This window comes from Otolemur garnettii, unplaced genomic scaffold, assembly GCF_000181295.1.
Source record: "Otolemur garnettii isolate 467f Iridium unplaced genomic scaffold, OtoGar3 scaffold00044, whole genome shotgun sequence".
Lineage (NCBI taxonomy): Eukaryota > Metazoa > Chordata > Mammalia > Primates > Galagidae > Otolemur > Otolemur garnettii.
Window position 1 is genome coordinate 5,287,932 of NW_003852439.1, and position 21,517 is coordinate 5,309,448.

The 21,517-nt window shown below is 40.7% G+C and overlaps 2 protein-coding genes and 1 long non-coding RNA gene across 5 annotated transcripts in view; 1 reads left to right on the plus strand and 2 right to left on the minus strand.

Moving 5' to 3' along the window:
* NDE1 (nudE neurodevelopment protein 1) overlaps nucleotides 1–2,562 on the minus strand; it is a 23,735-nt gene extending 21,173 nt beyond the window's left edge. For both annotated transcript variants that reach the window (XM_023513785.1, XM_012805744.2), the window contains exon 1: nucleotides 2,495–2,562. The gene's annotated coding sequence lies outside the window, so the exon portion shown is untranslated. The remainder of the gene's footprint in view (nucleotides 1–2,494) is intronic.
* A 3,515-nt stretch (nucleotides 2,563–6,077) lies between these two features.
* The window catches only part of MARF1 (meiosis regulator and mRNA stability factor 1), a 44,865-nt gene continuing 29,425 nt past the window's right edge, over nucleotides 6,078–21,517 (plus strand). For both annotated transcript variants that reach the window (XM_003790722.2, XM_023513786.1), the window contains exons 1-7: nucleotides 6,078–6,191; nucleotides 10,530–10,731; nucleotides 13,113–13,799; nucleotides 14,541–14,715; nucleotides 15,569–15,795; nucleotides 17,450–17,567; nucleotides 18,109–18,281. In XM_003790722.2, coding sequence (XP_003790770.1) covers nucleotides 10,588–10,731; nucleotides 13,113–13,799; nucleotides 14,541–14,715; nucleotides 15,569–15,795; nucleotides 17,450–17,567; nucleotides 18,109–18,281 — 1,524 coding nt within the window. In that variant the 5' untranslated portion in view covers nucleotides 6,078–6,191; nucleotides 10,530–10,587. The remainder of the gene's footprint in view (nucleotides 6,192–10,529; nucleotides 10,732–13,112; nucleotides 13,800–14,540; nucleotides 14,716–15,568; nucleotides 15,796–17,449; nucleotides 17,568–18,108; nucleotides 18,282–21,517) is intronic.
* Nucleotides 6,426–21,135, minus strand: LOC105887071. Its single transcript, XR_001161340.1, has 3 exons — nucleotides 21,088–21,135; nucleotides 6,572–6,586; nucleotides 6,426–6,437 (listed from the first exon to the last, which is right to left on the minus strand). It is a non-coding gene; the product is annotated as an uncharacterized LOC105887071 (long non-coding RNA).

Genomic DNA, 21,517 nt, shown 5'->3' on the forward strand with positions numbered 1-21,517 from the left:
TTAAAATGGATACTGCATGAACTTATTTCACCTGTGTGCCACTAACTTGTGTTCTCAATACACCATCATGCCCCGGCAGTTCTGTGGGCAAATTTGATCGGAGCCTCAAATATATGTGGTACGTCATGCAAGAAAGAACAAAATGGGATCTAAGGGTACACAAAAGTAGCTATTTTGCACAATTTAGAGCTATGCCCCCCACAAAATTGTTTCCCCAATTTTTTTTGATGTTTTAACATAAAACAGGAAAGTCTGAAAATACACTTGAGACATGCACTTCTGATTTCAAAAGAAACTAAAAAAAAAAAACCCTCAAAGCAATCTTCTTCATCTTGAGAGCCAACACAGCTAATCTGGAATGATACATGCGTATAAACCATCAGGAATTAAGACCCTTTACCTCTGCGTCCTTCCCAGTTGAAACAAATGAAAGAGCTGCAAGAAACGGGAGGGAAGAGGAAGAAGTTGCCAAGTGTCAGCACATGCTCCAACAGCTAGGACGCAGGCTTTGCATTTTGCAGAAGTGACATCACTGGGGCAGAATCAGTCAAGAGTCAGCAAGCCTGGCTTCTGTCCTTGCGCTTTCAAAGTTTATAATGATCTACCTACAAAAAATACTTATGCATGCAAGGACATATGCTCAAGGATGTACCATCATTCACCAATGTGAAAAACCTAAATGTCAACAGAGGCCTGATGGGAAAACTATGCAGTTGTTAAGAAGAATCATATGTATTAACATGGAATGTTAAGAAAAGTGCCTTTTATTTTCCTCTGTCTGCATACAAAAGAGTCTAGAAGGATGTACCAAAGTTGGGGGTAAAGCAGGCACTGAGATGATGTTTGTACCTGACACATTTCTTTGTGGCAGGCTTTCTTTTTTTTAAAGTGAGCACAAGTTGTTTTGAAATTTTACAAAGTTTAAACTTGGCAAAAAAACTCCACATCAGTTGTTCCAGGATTATTCTACTGAACCAAGACGTCAGGGCAAGAATTTTTCCTTCCGTTGTTTCCCCCTCCTCCATCCCTTTTCCAACATTTCTTGAATACCTCCTAAGTGCTTGCTGGGAGAGGCAGACACAAAAAGCACCTAAATCCATCATGCCAGCTGCAGGCACAAACTTTCTGTACACAGACACACTCAGGTTAGGAAATTATCTTGTAAGGAAAAAGAGTGTAATCTCTCTGAGCTCACACATTCCAAGGCAAAAATCACACTTTGGAAACAAAAATAACATCCCAACCAAGTAAGCCAAGTTAAGAAACTATTATCCGAAAATGGGATAAAACATACGAATCAGAAGACCCTGAGACTTCAAGGGCACAGATCACCTGTGTCCTAATCCTACCCAAAAAACACAATAAGAGCAAAAGACTAACGTTTCAAAACTGGTTAAATACCAATGTGGTGATGGAGGCGGGGGCGGTCAGGTAACAACAGGCAGTGGTAGTAGCTGGGATCCAATTACTCTTCAAAGCACCCTGCCCTTGTCCTAAAATGCCACCCTATCCTAAAATACACTGAAAACAAAACTAGCATAGAAATGACAAACCTTAGCCCAGCACGCGCAGCAAAAGGCCTTTTCTTTACAAAAGGAAGTTAAAAGGGGCCTCAGGCTAAAAGTAGAAAGAAAGAGGCACAACCTGGTACTAACCCCAGACAAAGAAATCTGGGAAGCTCGGGCCCTCAGGGGGCAGAGAACCTGAGATGACTTAGAGAAGATAAAGCAGCTTCCCAAAGAAGCGGTATCAAGGTGACGGCGGGGTTTCCCACGACCTCAGAGAAGCAGGTTAGCCCAGCCAACATTCACTCTGGAGAATAAGCGTTTTCATCCTTTATCCAGTCCTTCCCCCAAAGTGCTGTCAGGAGAAACCTGAACCGTCCTGCAGCAGAGATGTGAGAAAAGCGGAGAGGAGACAGCTCCTAACACGTTCCCGACGCGAGGGAGAGGTTTTTTGGAAAGCGGCCCGGGGGCTGGGGAAGTGGGCGTACAGGCGGGGGCGGCGCTGGAGGAGAAGGAAAGAGGGCGACGGAAGGGGCGACAAGAGGAAGGGGCGCAGGGACGAGGGGGTGGCGGGATGAAAAAGAAAAGAGTGAGAAACGAAACAGGGAGTGTCAAGGGAGGAAGAGGACTGAGCCCGGCAGTGGGGTTTGGGGACCAAGTGGGCGGTGGGGTGGGAGAGAGGCCAGCGCAGGAAGAGAAACAAAAGTTGGCAGGGACGAGGAGCCAGGTTCGAGGGACGCAAGGGTGGAAAGGCACGAAGTTAGGAAGGGAGACGCCAGGAAAGTGAAATTTTTGAGCCCAGTGCTCCGGAACCGGCGGAGTCCAGGCGGCCGGAGAGCGACGTGCCAGCCAGAGGTGTGCAGGGGCGCTGCAAGGCGGCGGCCGAGGGGTCCTGTGTGCGGCGGCGGGCAAAGCGGAAGTTTCCCGGTGCCGGTGGCAGCGATCCCCGGACGACCCCCACCCCCGGCCCGGCGCAGCCCCGCACTTACCGGGCCAGGGCAGCGAGGACGACGAGGACTAGGCGGCGGCGCGGCCCCGGCCCTCCGGCCCCCGCCCGCGCCCCAGCTTGCGGCCGGCACCGCCCATTGGCTGTAGAGCCACGGGACCGCGTCCGTCTCGGCCAATGAGCGCCGAGCAGCGTCGTTTGGAAACTTTTTTCCCCAGGCCGGGTGCGGCGCGTCCGCGAGGCGGTGGCTCCTGGCTGGAGTTGGCCTGGGAGGTTCCCGCGGCTGGCCAACCTTGGAGATGCTGCAGGCCTCCAGCGCCGCCCCCGCCCCCGCCACCCTTGCGTCCCTCTCCCTGGCCACCCAGGAAAAGGGCTTGGACTTAATGGGCCACGCACTTCAGGAAAATAAAAAGTAAAATAATTTCAAGTGTTAAGTGCTATGAATAAAGCAAGCTCATGTAACAGAAGAGTTGAGGAGGGGTCACTTTAGATAGAACAGTCGGAGAAAGCCATTTAAAGGAGGTGACCATGAAGCTGGGCCCCAATGATAAGAACCACAGGAAGGCAATCTTGTTGTTGCCATTTTAAAGATGAGAAACAAAGGTGCAGGAAATTAAATGAGTTGCCCAAGGCCTTACAATTAGTAAATAACAGATCTGGCTCTAAAGCTGGCTCTGACTCCTACCTCTGCTTCTGTGCTAGAAGTGAAGAAATCTTAGCTCCTCCAAGGACTTCCACCCCACTCATAGCTTCCTTATCTTGGTTAGAACAGCCTTTCTCTAATTTTACTTTGACACCTTGCTAAATTCTAAAAAAGCTCAGATACACAACCCCACCACCTACATCAACATGGTTAACGAAAGTAGCAAAATGTCTTTCAGGAAACTTCCATTTGGTCCCTAACACTAATAAATCGTTTGCATCCTGTTTGGCTGAATGCTTTCACCATCAGAATTGTATTTAATCCTCACCACTCTGTGAGGGTTGTAAGCAGGGTATAGTCACTTCAGCGTACAGGTAAACTGAAGCACAAACTGATGAGGTATTGGCCCTGCCTAAATGGCATGGATCTAGTCATTTAAACTAGGTGGCTCTCAGTTTCCCCAATTTTTCATAGGGAAAAAGGGGGAGGGCATTGAAACGATAATCACTAAAGTCATATCCAGGAACAAAAGTTTAGGGAAATGAGTTTTTCACTGGTGTAAGGACATTCTGGTGAACTTTAAAACTTTTAAAATTTGTTTCCCTTGTGTCTTTGGGATATGACTGATCCCAGAGCTCAATTTCTCTTCATTGATCCTTCCAGCATAGTTTATTACTCAAGACACTAAACCTAACATAGGCAGAACAGAAGCTTCTGGGGAGAAACTCCTTTAGTAGTAGCAGCTTGCTTCATTGAGGAGCTGAATTGAATATAAAGTAACTACTTCAATAGCACAAAAATAAATCTTCATAAATGAGAAGGTTATAATTTGGACAAGGAAAAAACTGAAAATTCCTATGCTCTCTGATAAAAGAGTTTTCCCAGCAAGGAAATAGGAATACAATTAACAAAGGCTATAGTACTTAAGCAAACATATCTTCTTAAGAGAAAATTTAAGCACTTTTTCACAAATATCATATTGTATTTTTATTCATAATTGTCTCATTTGAAGGGCTGGTATACTTTGCTTAAGATACTTTAGCACAGAAAGCAATCAGATGACATTTCTTCTAAAAGTATTTGTAATTCAGACTTTTATTAGCCTTCCACTTCCTATGAATGATTTTTTAATAAATCATTGCATTTACCTCTTGAGACTTGGTTCAGTTCTGGACTTGAAAGAATGCCAAGCAAAGTCAAACAAAATGTGTCTGCTCTCTTTTATGTTTTGTGACTTATATTTTTTAAAAGCAATTAAAATCCACAATTATTTTGTTTCCTTTATTTTTTGTATTTTGAGTTCATATGATCTGTGTTCAGAAATATTCAACTACAATAAAAAGGAGAGAAAAAAACCGTCTATAAAGAGTAGTATACTTCTTTGGTACTTTCAGGGGGGAAAAAATTAGAAAAAACAACCAGGGTTTTTTTGTTTGTTTGTTTTGTTTTTCAGACAATCTCACTTTGTTGCCCTCAGCTCACAGCAACCTGAAACTCTTGGGCTTAAGTGATTCTCTTGCCTCCACCTCCCAAGTAGCTGGGACTACAGGTGCTGGCCACAACACCCAGCTATGTTTAGAGACAAGAGTCTTGCTCCGGCTCAAGTTGGTCTGGAACCTGTAAGCTCAGGCAATCCACCCACCTCAACTTCCCAGAGTGCTAGGATTACAGAACCAGGATTTTTTTTTTTATTAGTTACTACTTGGAAAATATTATCCACACAGAGACAATGAAGATTTATTCAGCCATAATAAATACCTAAACAGTTGACGTGTAGTTGTCATGTGCCTTCTGGAAAATTAAATACAGGCACAAGGGATTCTTCACAGCTACATATTTCATCTTGCCCTCCACAACACATGGCTACAAAGATGTGTTAACCCCCACTTCATGCAGATCCCCTAATGAAATCACCTCATAGTGGAGATTTGGGGTGGGGAGGATGTTCTCGTTTGGCAATTTCTACTGATTCTTTTGCAAAGTTGTTTCTTGGCAGAATTTAAAAATGCTTTAAGTGGTATTCAGATATCACAGTTTAAACTGTCTAGCTTTGATAACACACGCTTTTTCTACTAATTTGCAACAGAAAATAGTGACACCTGGCAGTTTCAGAAATCATCGTTTTTGCTTTCTGAGCCTTAAAATTTTTTTTCAGGGAAAAGACTGTAATGCACTATTTTTAAAAAGCAAAACAAATGGCATATCTACCCACCTAAAACACAGGGTCTTTGGCTTCACAAAAGTTTTTGTAACTAATAGGTCTCCTCCGCTTTGCTTGCCCTACCTGTCACTGGAAAAGTTGTATTCATTTGTAACGAGCTCTGGACCAAGGTTTTTAAAAACAGCATTTTCTTACTAAAATCGCAAAGGAGCTCTTGATCGTTGTGGCACATCCGGTTTAGTCTTCGCACACTACTTTTGCCAGCCGGGTCTCAACTTCTCGAGAGGCTCAAGGGGCCTCGCAGGAAGCCCAGTTGGCAATTCCTTTTTTCTCCACTTGCCACTAGGTTGCACTAGATTAAGGATTCTGTGGATATGCACCATTTCATTTTTTTTAAAGCAGACTATCACGTGACGAGACAAGAGCGAGGGAAAAAAGCCGGGGTTGGCTTTTTCATTGAAATCCTGTTTAAATCACCTTGCTTCAAAAGAGCGAAAGAGTTAACTTGCATTAAATTTCGGTTGACAGGTTTTTCCTCGGGTCCACCGCACAATCTCCCTTATTCTCCGCTTTGAGGTTCCCTTCGACTCCACAACGTTAAGCCAGGGAGAAGGCCTCCTTAAACTAGAGGTTTCAGCCAAAAAAGCCAGAATCACCCCCCGGGAAAGTCCCTATTTAAGGGTTTATCGGGAGGGGACTGAGCCTGACGAGGCTGCAGGGCCGCGAGGCCCCGCCCCCCCCGAGGTTCCCAGCATGCCCCGCGCGGGGAGGACCCGGCGGCGGAGGCGGGGCAAGGAAGGGGTGGGGGTAAGGGCCCAGAAGGGCGTCGGTTTTGCGACAGGGGCTGTGGAGTCGGGAATCAAAACAAAGGGCCTGGGGGGGCGGGGGGAAGGCGGCGGGGCCGGAATGTGAGCAGAGGTGGAGCCGGCGGCTGAGGTGAGTTTGCTGTCAGCGCTGGGACTAGACCCTGACTGACCCTTCTGCTGTAGGGCCACAGGAGCTGGACGGAGGGCACAGTGCCCCCCCTTCCTCCTCCTATTGCTGTGGTTAGTGTGTGTATAGGGGGAAGAGGTTGGTTAGTTCGAGGGAAAAGACTGGGACCCGCCTTTCGGGCCCCCAGAAGAGAGTTGGCTGTGACCTTTTCAGGTCTGTTCACCACTGTTACTGTTGCCCCGCCTTCCCCTTTGGGGGTATTTGGCTCCCGGCCCGCACCTGTCTGCTCTGTATGGGGCCGTCCTGGAGTGGGGAGCAACCTTTCCAGGGCGGTGTGCACAGTTGTATGGTTAAGAGAGAGAGAGGGGCGTGTGTTTTTGGACCCCCCACCCCCACCCCTGAGCGTTTTGCATTTTCCTTGGTCTTTAGTAGCTTAGAGTGTTCGTTAGGCTTGAGTGATTATGTTGAGCTGCCTTAGGACCTCAGCTACTCTAGTTGCTAATTGTAAAGCGACTCGTGGTAACACCTTGTAGGGTTTCCCAAACATCTTTCTGGTATTACGGAGCGCTTTCCAGTTACATTTATCTTTTTGACTTAACATCTTTAGCAGTAAATATTTTGCTTTGCACACAGGGAAATTAAAACCTAAACAGTCTTTCTAGACATTTATTGGGCTCTTTATTCGTTCAATAATTACTTATCGATGTATGCCAGGTACTGTGCTAAATGCAGGAAATACAATAGTGAATAAGAAAACATAGTTCTTGCGGTTGTATAGTTTATATTCTAGAAGGGAAGAAATATAATAAAATAATGAGCAAATAAAGAAGATAGATAAGAAGAGTGGTGGTGAGGGAAAGATAACCGGATAGGATTGTGTGAGGTGATGGGATTGTATGAGGTGGAGAACCAGATTGCCCTGGGAGAACCAGGGTGCTATGGAAAGGCCATTTGCTAAACATTCCAAGTAGATTATCTCAGGTAATCTAAACAACAATCCTTTGAGAGGCTATGATTATTAATAGACACATTTTGGAGATGGGATTTGAGATTTCAGAGAGTTTTTGAGTTTTCCAAAGTTTCACAAACAGGAAGTAGTAGAATGGGGGACTAATACACACACAGTCTGATGTCAAAGCCTGTGCTTTCAACCACCAGGTGAGTTATTCAAAGACTCTGAGAGATAGTGGCAGAAAGGAGACACCCACTGAAATGAAACAACCTACTTTGACTACTTAAGTTGCTTAGTAGCATTCCCAGGAGTATTTGGGAAAATTCCAGGGTTCAGGTCACTAACAAGTTTCTAGTTATAATTGCTTGTGCTGAGTATTATTGAAGGCACGTTGGTGTGGTGGAAAGGGGTAAACAAGCCTAGTTTTGCCCCTCTTCTGATAGTGTCATCTCAGTCTGGCTACCACATTTCATTAAGCTTCTGTAAAATGTGGCTAATTTCTTCCCCTTTTCCTCACAAAATTATTAGTGGTTCCCATCTGGGTTTTTTCATCATTGTATGTATCCCTTGTACCAATCACAGGCCTGCTATGAAGTAGATATTAAGTAAATTGCTGAAACGTAGTAGATATTAAGTAAATTGCCGAGGAAATAAATGAAAATGCTTTATGAAGTACACTATAAATGTCAGCTCCCTTTCAGAATTTAGCTTTGAAGAATTTTGAGAGAGCATATTAAAATTGTGTACAGCATGAATATCATACATTCATATGACTTAGAGAGGAGCTTGTTAGGGTACCTAAGACCTGGATATAATAGGAAAAACAAGTATCATAACTTAGTATTGGGTGTTAGTTAACTCTATGTCTCTACATTTAACCACTCAACAATGTGTAGTAGATAAATGGTGCGCTTTATTAAGTAATTTCCCTCAATCAGCAAATATTTACTTTGTATCAACTATGTAGCAGGCCCTGTGTTTGGCTCAGGAATTACAATAATGACAATAGCTATAAAATTTTTTTGTTCTTGGTAGTGCAGTAAGAGGTAGACAGGGGAGAAATTAGCCACATTTTACAGAGGAGGAACTTTTGTAGCTCTGAAAAAGGGCCAAATAAAATACTTTAGACTTTGGGCTATACAGTCTCTGTTGCAGATGGCTATGTTCCAAATAAAACTTTATTTATGGACAGCTAAATTTGAATTTCATGTAGTTTTATATGCCACAAAGTAGTATTCTTTTGGGTTTTTTTCAAGAATTAAAAAATAGGGCCTCTTTGCTTACTTGCCCTGGTAATGGAGGCCTCTTCATTATCTATATTCTGCTTTGTAAGCTTTCTTACTCTATAAACCTATTTTTCTCTTCCTCAGTAAACTTTGTTTCATTCTTGCCTTTAAAAAAAAAATTAAAAATGGGCATAGTGTGATGGCTCATATCTATAATCCCGGCACTTTTGGAGGCAGAGGTGGGAGACTGGCTTCTGGCCAGGAGCCCAAGACCAGCCTGAGCAACTTAGTGATACCTCTTTTGTATTAAAAAATACAAAAATTAGGCGGCACCTGTATCTCAGTGGGTAGGATGCTGGCCACATACACCCAAGCTGGCATGTTCAAATCTAGCCTGGGCTAGCTAAACAATGACAACTGCAACAGAAAAATAGCTGGGCTCTGTGGTGGGCACCTATTAGTCCTAGCTACTTGGGAGGCTGAGGCAAGAGAATCACTTAAGCCCAAGAGTTTGAGGTAGCTGTGAGCTATGATGGCATGGCACTCTACCAGGGGCAAGAAAGTGAGATTGTCTCAAAAAAAAAAATACAAAAATTAGCCTGGTGTGGTGACACACACCTGTGTCCTAGCTACTCAGGAGGCTGAGGCAGGAGAAGCACTTGAGTCCAGGAGTTTGAGGTTACAGTGAGCTATGATGATGCCATTATATTTTAGCCTAGGCAACAAAGCAAGACCCTGTCTCAAAAAAAAAAATGTTGTAAAATACAGTCTTAGTTCACAGGCCATTCACATATAGGCACTGGGCTGCGTTTGGCTGGCAAGCATGGTTTGCACTGCTCTATGCGATCACTTCTCATGTACTTCACATATAATATTTGTATAATCAGCTCTTCACTCTCCCTACGACGTAGATATTAAAATCTCTTGAAAAGAGCATCTTATCAGAAATACAACTAAACGGATTTTTTCCTATATGCTCAGATGAAATTTCTGAGAGCTAAAGAAAATAATCACCTTAAAATGGCCACTATAGGTCAGAAGTGGTTGTTGGAATATTGTGGTAAGGACTTGGAAATGAGGTTCATTTGTTTTCTCTGGTTTTTTTTTTTTTTTTTTTGGAGACAGAGTTTTGCTCTGTCACCTTAGAAAGAGTGAAATGGTGTCATCACAGCTCACTCCAACCTTAAATTCCTCAAGTGATCCTCTTGCCTCAGCTCAAGTACAGGCCTGCAGCTAATTTTTTTTCTATTTTTAGTAGCAACAGGGTCTCACTCTTGCTCAGGCTGGCCTAAAACTCCTGAGCTCAAGCGATGCTCCCACTTCAGCCTCCCAAAATTCTGGGATTATAGGCATAAGCCACTGCACACAACTGATTTGATCTGCCTTTATTGTACTGTTTAAAACTCTTAACTGGAGTAGAGATGGCACATCTGGGACTTGAGATTTCTGTAATAGCTAGATTTTTGGTGGTATATCAGATTGCACTTTCATTATAAATAAACTAAGAAATAGGTCCAGTTTGTTCTGTAGCAGAATCAAATTCAAAGTCCACAGAGGCCACTAAATGTAAACTTCCATGCTCAGATCAAAGACACAGTGGGAGAGATTGCTTTTAAATCAATTTTAAAATCTTACATAATTTGTAATGAGGTTATGCTGATTAGATGCTCTCTTCTTTAACTTGTTGACTCTCTTAAGCAGAGTCTTGAAGGAGAGATAGGTGAGAAGAATTAAGAAAAATATAGAGAAAGTTTAGTTAGGGCCTGAGGAGGTTGACTCCAGACAACGAGGAAGTGAAGTCTCACTCAGGAATATATGTAGGTATCCAAGAGTTGGCTACTTTTCATAAGCATGGCTGTGTAAACAAAAGAAATAGGTCTTATCCAGAGTTTGTTTTTATTTGAAGAGGTATGGAACATGAAGAATGGCAGATTATAAATTTTTAAAAAATGAGATTGATGCAATTATATTTTAAACATAATCAGAATCAATGAGTTCACCAAATTTTAGTAACCTATATTATGCTCTGATATTCTTTTGTTTCGAATCGTTAGCCTTTCTATTCTATGAGTGTTAATATAGTTGAATATTCACATTTTAACATTTTATAAAACTTGTGCTTATACAAAGAAATAACATTGAAGTTTTATTCATTCTTAACAGGGTGGAAGTATGAAAGAAAAGAAAGATGAAAGAATGTTGAATCACTTTGTATGGCTGTATGATGGAAGGAAACGGAACTGAGAACTCCTGCAGTAGAACACTTGGATGGCTTCGACAAGATAATGATGCTAAGCCATGGCTTTGGAAATTCTCTAATTGCTTTTCTCGTCCTGAGCAGACATTGCCACATAGTCCCCAAACGGTAACTTTGTGCAAGATTAAGGGCATAGTAAATTAATTGTCAAAGTAGTTGAGAGGTCCATTTAGTCTGGGAGATAATCTCTCTTCCTGCAGTCTGTGCTAAGTTTCCCCGTATATCCTACTTGTATTGCCCATTATTATGGTTCTTGCCTCAATGAGAGCATAGTTATTTAACTCCTGTATTCCACTCTGAGTAACAGTAGATCCTTTACATATTTAATGTTAAAATTTTGAAAATATTAATTTCTTATTAAAGTCACCGATTCCAAAGATTAAAAAAAAAATCCACATTGTCTAGTAAAATCAGAGGAAAGTGCAAAATAAGTTTTATTTTATTGTAGCCTTCTGAGGTTTGAGTCTTAAAATCTAGGGAAGACTAACAAGAGCTTATTGACAGCCTTTTTTTTTTTATATGTGAGATTTCTCTTGAGTGTTTGTATCTCTGACTTTATCTTTTCATTGTGATTTTGACATTTTCTGATTTCATTTCATACATTCGCATCACTACCTTTCTTTTTATCTATCATACTTGGGATTCAAATGAAACTTAATGATAATTTTTATATACAGATATTAATAACTTTTTAAAAATTATCTTCTATAGGTTTTCACAATATAGTTTTTGTTGTAAGGCATCAAGTAATTTGGGTGACTTCGGGAAAGTTTTACTTTAGGGACAATTGACAATGAGAGTTGGTTATCTCCAGCATAGCTTCCCCAAATGGGATGGTGTATCTGGTCCTTGTGAAGTCACACAATTCAGAATTACTCTCAACTTTACAGATCCAAAAACTTGATTTTGTCAGTGGCGTGCAGAGTGGAGTGGGTTTGGGCTACCAGCTCACAATAACTTTCCCTAAGAGCCTGATCTGTATAAATCAAAATGGCAGCATATTAATTTCCACTCTGAACTGTTGTTACTAGGAGGGTAGAACACCCTACTCATTGTCTGGTCAGCGTATTGCTACTACCTTCCTTTTAGAAAAAGTCTAACTAAAAATCCAGATTTTTCCCAGATAAGCATGGGCTCCCAGTTGAGTGTAGAATCACAGCAAAAGTAGTGAAATTGTAGCAGTCAGATGGACCCTTCTGTTCTTTAAAGGATGAGCATGTCACAGTCATCATCTGTTAGGGCATCCTCTTCATCTTAACAGTTCTTGCAGTCAGCCCATTAAGGCTATTGATTAGTTGGATTCCCTCTCAGTGGCCAAGTACCATGCTAAGTGCTTTATGTCTCTATCTCATTTTATCCTTCTATTAACTCTAAGAGGTGCCTTTTATTGTTTGCAATTTATAGATAAGGAACAAACTAAAGCAGAGAGAAGTCCTTTAACTCTTGAATGTCAGATTCAAATCAAGGTCTCCAACACTATGCCATGCTCATAACCTTATAATGTACTGCGCCCCTGTGTCTATGTTGTAGTCATATGTCAAATTTTTGTCTTGCATCTTTTGCCTAGATACTCCTAATTCTTTTCACTGGCTACAATATAATTGTTGTCTTTATGGCATTATGTCATGATAGCCTAGGGTGGGTTTGCTAAATGTCTTCAGCAAACCAGACCAGTTGGGTAGATGGCTAATCTCTCTATAATGTTTGGAATCTTAACTCTTCTGCTTTGGGGAACCTTACTAAAATCCCTTATAGACTAACCATGGGAACTATTAAGTATTTTTCTCAGATCACTTTGCTTATTAGCTATCTTTATTGCATGCTATTTGTTACTATTGTTTTCATACCACCTGTTTTGTCTTCAGAAGATCCTGTAAGTCAAGAGGAAGTTATTGTGGGGAAGTCACTGAGGCATAGTGGCTTGCTGAAGACATAAACAGGCACCCCACCCCAGTCTCAAGATTGAGGAAGAATATAACCTGAATTTCAGTTGTGTGTTTCAGCGTTTACTTCTTTGTGGAACTTTCTTAAGAATGCTCCTGGCTCGGCGCCTGTGGCTCAAGCGGCTAAGGCGCCAGCCACATACACCTAAGGTGGCGGGTTCGAATCCCCAGCCCGGGCCTGCCAAACAACAATGATGGCTGCAACCAAAAAATGGCCAGGCGTTGTGGCGGGTGCCTGTGGTCCCGGCTACTTGGGAGGCTGAGGCAGGAGACTCGCTTGAGCCCAGGAGTTGGAGGTTGCTGTGAGTGTGATGCCATGGCACTCTACCCAGGGGGATAGCTTGAGGCTCTGTCTCAAAAAAAAAAAAAAAAAAAAAGAATGCTCCTGGTTTTAGGTAGCTGCTGCCATTTCTAATTTGTTTGGTTGTGCTCAAGTGATGGAAACAGAATTAAACACCATTCCTGTTTTTAAAACAGTAAGATATGAGTAGCCCCCAAATCACTAGTCTCATAAAACTAACTCGTGCTCTGATTTTCTTTTCTCAGAAAGAGTACATGGAGAACAAGAAAGTTGCTGTGGAATTAAAGGATGTACCATCTCCCCTTCATGCTGGCTCTAAAGTTTTCCCAGCAGTCCCACTTCCTGATATTCATTCTCTTCAGCAACCTAAAATACAGCTTTCAACTGTCCCCAAAGTAAGCTGCTGTGCTCATTGCCCTAATGAATCCTCCACTTCACCAATGCATTTTGGTGGTGGCGGCGGCAGTAACGGTGGTACTGGTAGCTTGATTCACACGGGCTCACTGTTAGACTCGCAAAACACCAGGACAATCACGTGTCAGGTAGGATCAGGGTTTGCTTTCCAGTCTGCATCTTCACTTCAGAATGCCTCAGCTAGGAACAATTTGGCAGGCATTGCAAGTGACTTTCCCAGCATGTGTCTAGAAAGTAATCTATCTTCCTGCAAACACCTGCCCTGTTGTGGAAAACTCCATTTTCAATCATGTCATAGTAACGTGCACAAGCTGCATCAGTTTCCGACTCTCCAGGGCTGCACCTCTGCTGGCTATTTCCCCTGTCCTGATTTCACAACTGGGTCTCCAGGGCATTTGGAAGAGCACATTTCACAGTCGGAGCTAACGCCTCACTTGTGCACCAACTCTTTGCACCTTAATGTGGTACCTCCGGTTTGTTTAAAGGGCTCACTTTACTGCGAAGACTGTTTAAACAAGGTTTGTATCTTTTTATTTTTTTATGTTGGGAGCAGCTAAGGATTGAGAAATGACTTTTTTTGAAGTGGATTTATCTATAAATGTATTGTACATGGGGTTGAAGATTCTTCCTTGGTGTAGATCTCCCCATCTGCATAAGTTCTGCTGGTCCTGAAAGAAGCAAAGGGTAAAAAATAGGAGACTATTCAGAAAAGTAAAGTCATTATCTGTGTAGTTTATGCTTTTAGGGCTGCTTGTTGAAATAAATCTTTTTCCTGTATGGGAACCTAGTTTGGCAAAGCTTCCATGTTCTGTTATTAAAGGCTTAGAGCACAATTGATTTCTAATAACTCAGACTCAGCTTATACATGGGCCTATTCACGTAATTTAGGTAACTGCATGTTGTTTTTTATAATAATATGGGGAACTTGACAGTTGGCCTCACACTGGTATTCAAGGGAAGATGTTACTTCCTTTTATGTAAAGGTCTTCATTGCAGCAGACACATGCCCCAGCATGTAAAGGTCTGATCATATGAATATCTTTCCTGATCATTTCAAGTCCTCTGGAAATGAGTTTATGAATTGCTAGCTAATGGTTCTGGGAAACATTATTTGAAAATATAGAAAATATATTTTATCAGAGGCTAGTGGGTAGAAAGGTGAAACCCTTAGAACATGTTTTCAGTTGTTGTATGTAACTCTGGGTTCTGAAATGATGTATCTGAAATCTCCTCCTTTTTAAAAAAAAATTTTAAAACAGCCGGCAAGAAATAGTATAATTGATGCTGCTAAAGTCTGGCCAAATATACCACCTCCAAATACTCAACCTGCACCTCTTGCTATCCCTCTGTGTAATGGCTGTGGAACCAAAGGAACAGGGAAGGAGACCACGTTGTTATTGGCGACCGGTCTAGGCAAAGCTGCTTCGAAATTTGGTAAATGACACTGTAGCATAAAATTTTACTGACATTGCATTTAATCACCTGTAATAGATTCCTTGTGGTTCTAAAGCTACTGTGTATGTGAGTCCCCATTTCTATCTCTTGATAAAAATCTTTTCATAAGTATAGACCAGGAAATAATTTGCCCTTTATATTGAAATGAGGCTATTTGAGATCAGAGCTGTGTGTGGGAAACTGGATAACATATTAGGAAAAATAAAGTGCTGGAGTGCACCTGGTGTCAGCTTAGATTTGTTATCACATCTGTTGATTGTATACTCCCTGGAAGTATTTAGTATTTAGGACAGTTTAGTAATGTTTGATCTAAAACGGTGTGTGAGAACCTAAAGTTCTCAGTTAAAATCATTTCCCCAAAAAGTAGTGATATTTTCTCTTTTGAAAACATTTTTAAAACACTAAATCCAGATGTAAATTCCGTGTGTAAAATTAAAATCACCTACAGTAATAGCTTCACCCTCTGTCAACTCTTCTTTGTTCCTTTATGCTGAGGAGGTAGATGAGCATGGCTGACCATCCATTCAGTTACATGTTAGTGTTCCAAGAAACATCACTGCTCAGTGTGAGAATGGCCCATGCTTTGAGATGGGTTTATGGTGTGCTTGAAATCACTTGACCTTTAGATTTGTGATTTTCTACAAAATGGGAATGATCTCTTACGAGTAATACTTGGGCAACTTGGTTGCTTATTAGATCAACCAATAACATTGTTATTCTTAAAAATTAGCATCAATTAACAATTTAATTTTTCGGCCCCTGAGAATGACAGTAGGTATCTATTATTTTAATTTGACCTTTCTTATAATTTAAAGTGTTAACATTTCTTAAGGTTCACCAGAAGTTGCAGTTGCCGGACAGGTGCTAGAAAACTTACCCCCCATTGGAGTTTTTTGGGATATTGAAAACTGCTCTGTTCCCTCTGGCCGGTCTGCTACTGCTGTTGTACAGAGAATTCGTGAGAAGTTTTTTAAAGGGCACAGAGAAGCAGAATTCATCTGTGTGTGTGACATCAGTAAAGAAAACAAGGAAGTTATTCAAGAACTGAATAATTGCCAGGTGAAAAAAAATTGTTTGTTTTTTTTGTTTGTTTTGTTTTGTTGGTTTTTTTTTTAATTAAATCATAGCTGTGTACATTAATGCAATCATGGGGTACAATGTGCTAGTTTTACACATAATCTGAAACACTTTCATCAAACTGGTCAACATAGCCTTCACGGCATTTTCTTAGTTATTGTGTTAAGACATTTATATTCTACACCTAGTAAATTTCACATGTACCCTTGTAAGATGCACTGTAGGTGTGGTCCCACCAACTACTCTCCCTCCACTCATCCCGTTTTTTTGTTTGTTTTTTTTTGTTTTTTGTTTTTTTTTTTGAGATGGAGCCTCATGCTATCCCCCTGGGTAGAGTGCCATGGCATCACGCTCACAGCAACCTCCAACTCCTGGGCTCAAGCGAGTCTCCTGCCTCAGCCTCCCAAGTAGCTGGGACCACAGGCGCCCGCCACAACGCCTGGCCATTTTTTGGTTGCAGCCATCATTGTTGTTTGGCGGGCCCGGGCTGGGGATTCAAACCTGCCACCTTAGGTGTACGTGGCTGGCGCCTTAGCCGCTTGAGCCACAGGCGCCGAGCCTTTTTTTTGTTTTTTTTTTAGGAATTTTAGTCCACTATCATAAAAGAATAAGCATGTGTTTCTTTTTAAGAATTTTGATTCAAAATTTGTTTATTATTACAGTTGTGCTATGTTTTCAAATGAAAATCAGAAAAAGATCATTTCTAAAGTACTAGAAATTAATTATGTTTGCTCTTTCAGTAATACTACTTATACTTTAGTGCTATATGAGCATAATGGTTATATATGCATTGTTTCCTTTTGACTTTGATAACTACTCTGTGAATAGGCACATAGGTTTTATTATTTACAATTTACAAGTGAAACTGAGAGGTGAAGCAACTTCATTAAGATCACATGGCCACTAGAAGAGCTAAGGTTTAAATCCAGATCATCTGACTCCCAAAGTTTTGCTGTTAAGCTGGAACTAGAAGCCAGGTCTTTCAACTCTCAGTTAATTCTGTTGATAGTCCATATTTCTGTCTAAAGTCATGTAGTATTTATGTTCTTTACAAAAACCAGTATATCTAGTGTGTATTGCAGGTGCTTGAGATACCTCTCAAAATAAACCTTTCCTTGCTTTGGAGACGTACATGTATGTCTGATAGTTTTAACTGGCGTATTCCCTCCTCTCTCCACTACCTAACTCCCAATCCTGAAAGCCATAGACAATGGGTAGAACAGACAAATAACATAAATCTTATTCATCATTTATCTAATCTCTGCCACTTCCAAATTGTCAGCTAAAGCTACTCGAGCAAATTTAACAACTTCAAATTTCACTTTCTTTTTTCTACTTATTTTCTGAAAAGGTGACAAAAGAAATACAGGCAGAGAAGATTAGAGATAACAGCAGGGGTAACAACAGATGCAGTTAATACACGTGGAGAATTCTGAAATTATTGAGATCTGGTTGCAGTTTTTTTTCATTCCCATTAATAATAATGATAAAAGATTTTTCTTCTAGCGTTCCCATTAGTAATGGTAAAAGATTTTTCTTCTAGAGTTAGTTATTCTAAGAATCACCATAGAATTGGGCAGAATGTGTAGCAATTTTTTAATCTCATCTCGTGCTTGTTCACCTTTATTAAATGCAGGTAACTGTCGCTCACATCAATGCCACTGCAAAGAATGCTGCTGATGACAAACTCCGACAGAGTCTCCGAAGGTTTGCAAATACTCACACTGCTCCAGCCACTGTGGTTCTTGTGTCAAGTGAGTAAGGGAACATTGGCTAATTTCAGCTAATCTCACTGTGCGGGAATTACCATAGAAGCAGAAACGTGTGCAAGTTAAATGTACGCCAAAGAGGCTGAACTACATAAGACATGTTTATGCTTATTGTTGAGAGCTGTTTAGAAAAAAAATTGGGTCTACAGGATTTTCTATATTTTCTCCTTGGAACTTGAGTTCTCGTGGGGCCAGTTTTATTAAAAAGAAAATTATATATATATATATAATATATTTTCTTTAAGCTTGGGTTCAGTATTACAAATTTTGAAAATCCAAGATGAGTGATTTTCAAACTTAAGTCTCCCCAACATTTAATAATTGCTGTATTTTAATATGGAATGTAACATGTCTTGGAATTCACTAAAGGTGTTTGGCGATATTGTCTTATATGAAATGTGTTCCTATTCTAAGAAGGGAGGAAGCAATAGTCCAGTCTATTTTCCCAAGTGGGTGTTAGTAGAGTTGTCTCTGTCAAGTGTTTCTAACGTTTGGGAATGGGGTTGGGCTGTACCTTTTCTTTCAGCTGATGTCAATTTTGCATTGGAACTTAGTGACCTGAGACACAGGCATGGTTTCCACATAATTTTGGTCCATAAAAACCAGGCCTCAGAAGCACTGCTGCATCACGCTAACGAGCTGATCAGATTTGAAGAGTTCATTTCCGACTTGCCCCCCAGGTTACCACTAAAAATGCCAGTAAGTGGGTTTGCATCATTTTTGCCATTTTCCAATATTAGATTTTGGAGGCTGAAAGATAGCCCTTAGCAAGGGGGTTGGTATGCCCATGTGGGGCTGTTCTTTGTGGGGAGCTGATCAGATCTTGGAAACCTTCATTTCTTTTCTTACAAATATACAGAGAATTGATATGTATGAATTTTGCTTTCATTTTTTTCAAAATATCATAGGGAATTGGCTTGTAGATTTACCTTACCAACAGCCACTGGTCATTGTCTCCAAAGTTAGTGTTTTGTGGCAAATAGAAGGAAGTTATAGCATAAGAGTCACTGGGTCATATGACCCATAAGAGTCAAGTTTTGCTTCCCCAAGTATCATGGGTAGAGAATATGGTGAGGTTTGCACGTGCTTGTGTTAACAGAGTAAACAAGAGTAATCATGATCAAGTAAACAGAATAGTCTTGCATTTTTTAGGCAATTAATCCTTAAACACCAGCAGGCCTCTGGGGCTGTGCTTTCTGTAGTGCATTCCGGTGGTGCGTGGACACAGTTAGGAGCAGTGGTTGCTGCTACACCTGTAGCCTATTGAAGCCACTTGTGAGGCAAGTGAGAGCCTATCTCTAGAGGGAAGAATGTTTCTGATAGACTTGAGTTAGGATGAGAATGTTTAGTGTGGTGTTGAGCTATGTTTAACCTATTTGGAGGTTATGTGTGTAACTCTTAAATAGTAGTAATGGAGAGGAGTGATTGTGTGGATGATCCAGAACAGTGGGCGATCCTATACATTAAATGCAGTTTCAACATACAATCTAATAATGTTGGAGTTACTCAAGGACCTTAGAAAAGATCTCATGTGATGTCTTTATTTAAGGGAGGAAGAGGCAGCTCTTAGAAGAAGTAAGCAGCTTGTCAGCAATTCTCTCTGCCTTTGTTTCACACTTACTTTTCTAACTTTGACAATTTTAAGTTGAAGGTAGTATTTTAGCTGAGAACTTGCCCACTTTAGAGTTTCTTATACCTCATGATTTAAAAAAACGTATAAAAACCTGGGCAGCACCTGTGGCTCATAGGAGTAGAGCACCAACCCCATATGCCAGAGGTGGTGGGTTCAAACCCAGCCCTGGCCAGAAACTGCAAAAAAAAGAAAAAAAGAAAATAAAATACAAAACCCTGATTATTTAAGACATTCACTCTTGCTAGATGTTTTTCCCTCATCCACCAGATGAATAATTTAAGATATATTTCTTCTTATGTTCTTTAGTCTGTCCTTTTGATTTTAATAAATGTGTATTAGTACTGCCTAAGTTTTGAGTCCCAGATAGAGATTTTGATGAGTGGCGAGCTCCCCTCAATAAAAAGAAACCCTCTGATTAGAAAAGTAATGTGTTTTTTATAAAAAATAAATGAACAATAATATTTAGAAATGTGGGAAGTGGCCTGGGTGCAATGGCTGATGACTATAATCCAAGCACACTGGGAGGCTGAAGTGGGAGGATCCCTTGAGCTCAGGAGTTTGAGACTAGCCTGAGCAAGAGCAAGACCTGTCTCTCCTAAAAATAAAAGAGTTAGCCGGGTGTGTGGTAGGTGCCTGTAGTCCCAGCTACTTGGGAGGCTGAGGCAAGTAGATAACTTAAGCCCAACAGTTTGAGGTTGCTGACAGGTAGGCTGACGCCACTGTAGTCGAGCCTGGGCAACAGAGTGAAACTCTGTCTCAAAAGGAATAAAAAGACACGCACACAAATCAAATGTGGAAAGTGAAAACCCTACAACCCTCTGCTCCATGGACAACCACTGTTAACAGTTTGATATCATTTTCCAGATTTTAAAAATGTAATAATTTTTTATTACACTATCAGTGTTAGATATATAGTGTTTTGTGGCCTTTTTTCTTTTTTTTTTTAACTTAATATCATAGCTTGCTTATCTTTTCATATCAATATAAATCTACCATATTTTAAAAACCAACAGAATGTTGACTTATCTTTTTTTTTTTTTTTTTTTGGAGACCAAGTTTCACTCTGTCACCCTGGGTAGAGTGCCATGGTGTCATAGCTCACAGCAACCTCAAACTCTTTGGCTCAAGAGATCCTCTTGACTTAACCTCCTGAGTAGCTGAGATTACAGGCACCTGCCGCAACACCTAGCTGTTTTTCTTTTTTAGTAGACCCTTGTTATTGCTCAGGGTGGTCTCAAACTCCTGAGCTCAAGTAATCCATTTGTCTTGGCCAACTCTCAGAGTGCCAGGATTACAGGCATGAGCCACCGAGCCTGGCCAAAATATTGGTTTGAAAAATACGTAGGTGGCTGTTTTTTAATGTATGTAACCAGTCTAGCTATTACTGGATATTTTATTTTTATCCAGTTTTTTACACATCTGGCAAGGGAATCCATGTTGTCTTTGGGCTCCTAGGCTAATTAATATTCTATGGGGTAAGTTCCAAGATGTGAAAGTTCTGGGTCAGAATTTTACTAACAAGATCCAGGTTCTCCAGGAAGGTACTAATTTACACTCTCCTCTATAATAAATGAGAATGTATTTGCCATTCTGATAAGTGAAAAATGATACCTGCTTATAATTAGGATTTTTATTAATCATTAGGGTACAGAATACCCTTTAATATTATTGTTCCTGTTGGTTCTTGATATTTCTCTATAAGTTATTTGTATCCTTTGCCCATTTAGTCATTTCATTTATAGGTTTTGAATTTAATCCTTTCTATAATAATATCAAGTTTTCACTTGGTACTTCAATGGTTCTACTTCTTTTTGTCCTCAAGACATGTCATCATTTGCTTTACGAGATAAAACTGCAATGTTGGCTCCACACCAGCGAGCTGGGCTTCTTACCCATTTAAAATTTGAGAATAGGTTAAGAGATGATACTACTTCTTGATACATAAGTGTCAGTTCATCTGGAAGGGTTATGAATACCAATTGCCACATAGGACTTACAGGCTGACTATTGGCAACCTGCTATGGTAGCTGAAAGGGCTCTAACTTTATAAAGTATGTAGATAGATCAACATCTCTAATAAATAAAATAGACTTCTAAAAAATAGTTTTATTGAGATGATTTATAGCACACAATTTGCCTCTTTTAAGCGTATAATTCAATGAATTTTAGTACATTTATTGGCCTGTACAAACAGTTTTGGAATAATTTTTATCACCCCAGTAAGATCCCTTATGCCACTTGATAGTTAATTCCCATTGCCACCCCCAGGCAGCTATTAGTATTTTTCTGGACATTTGTCTTC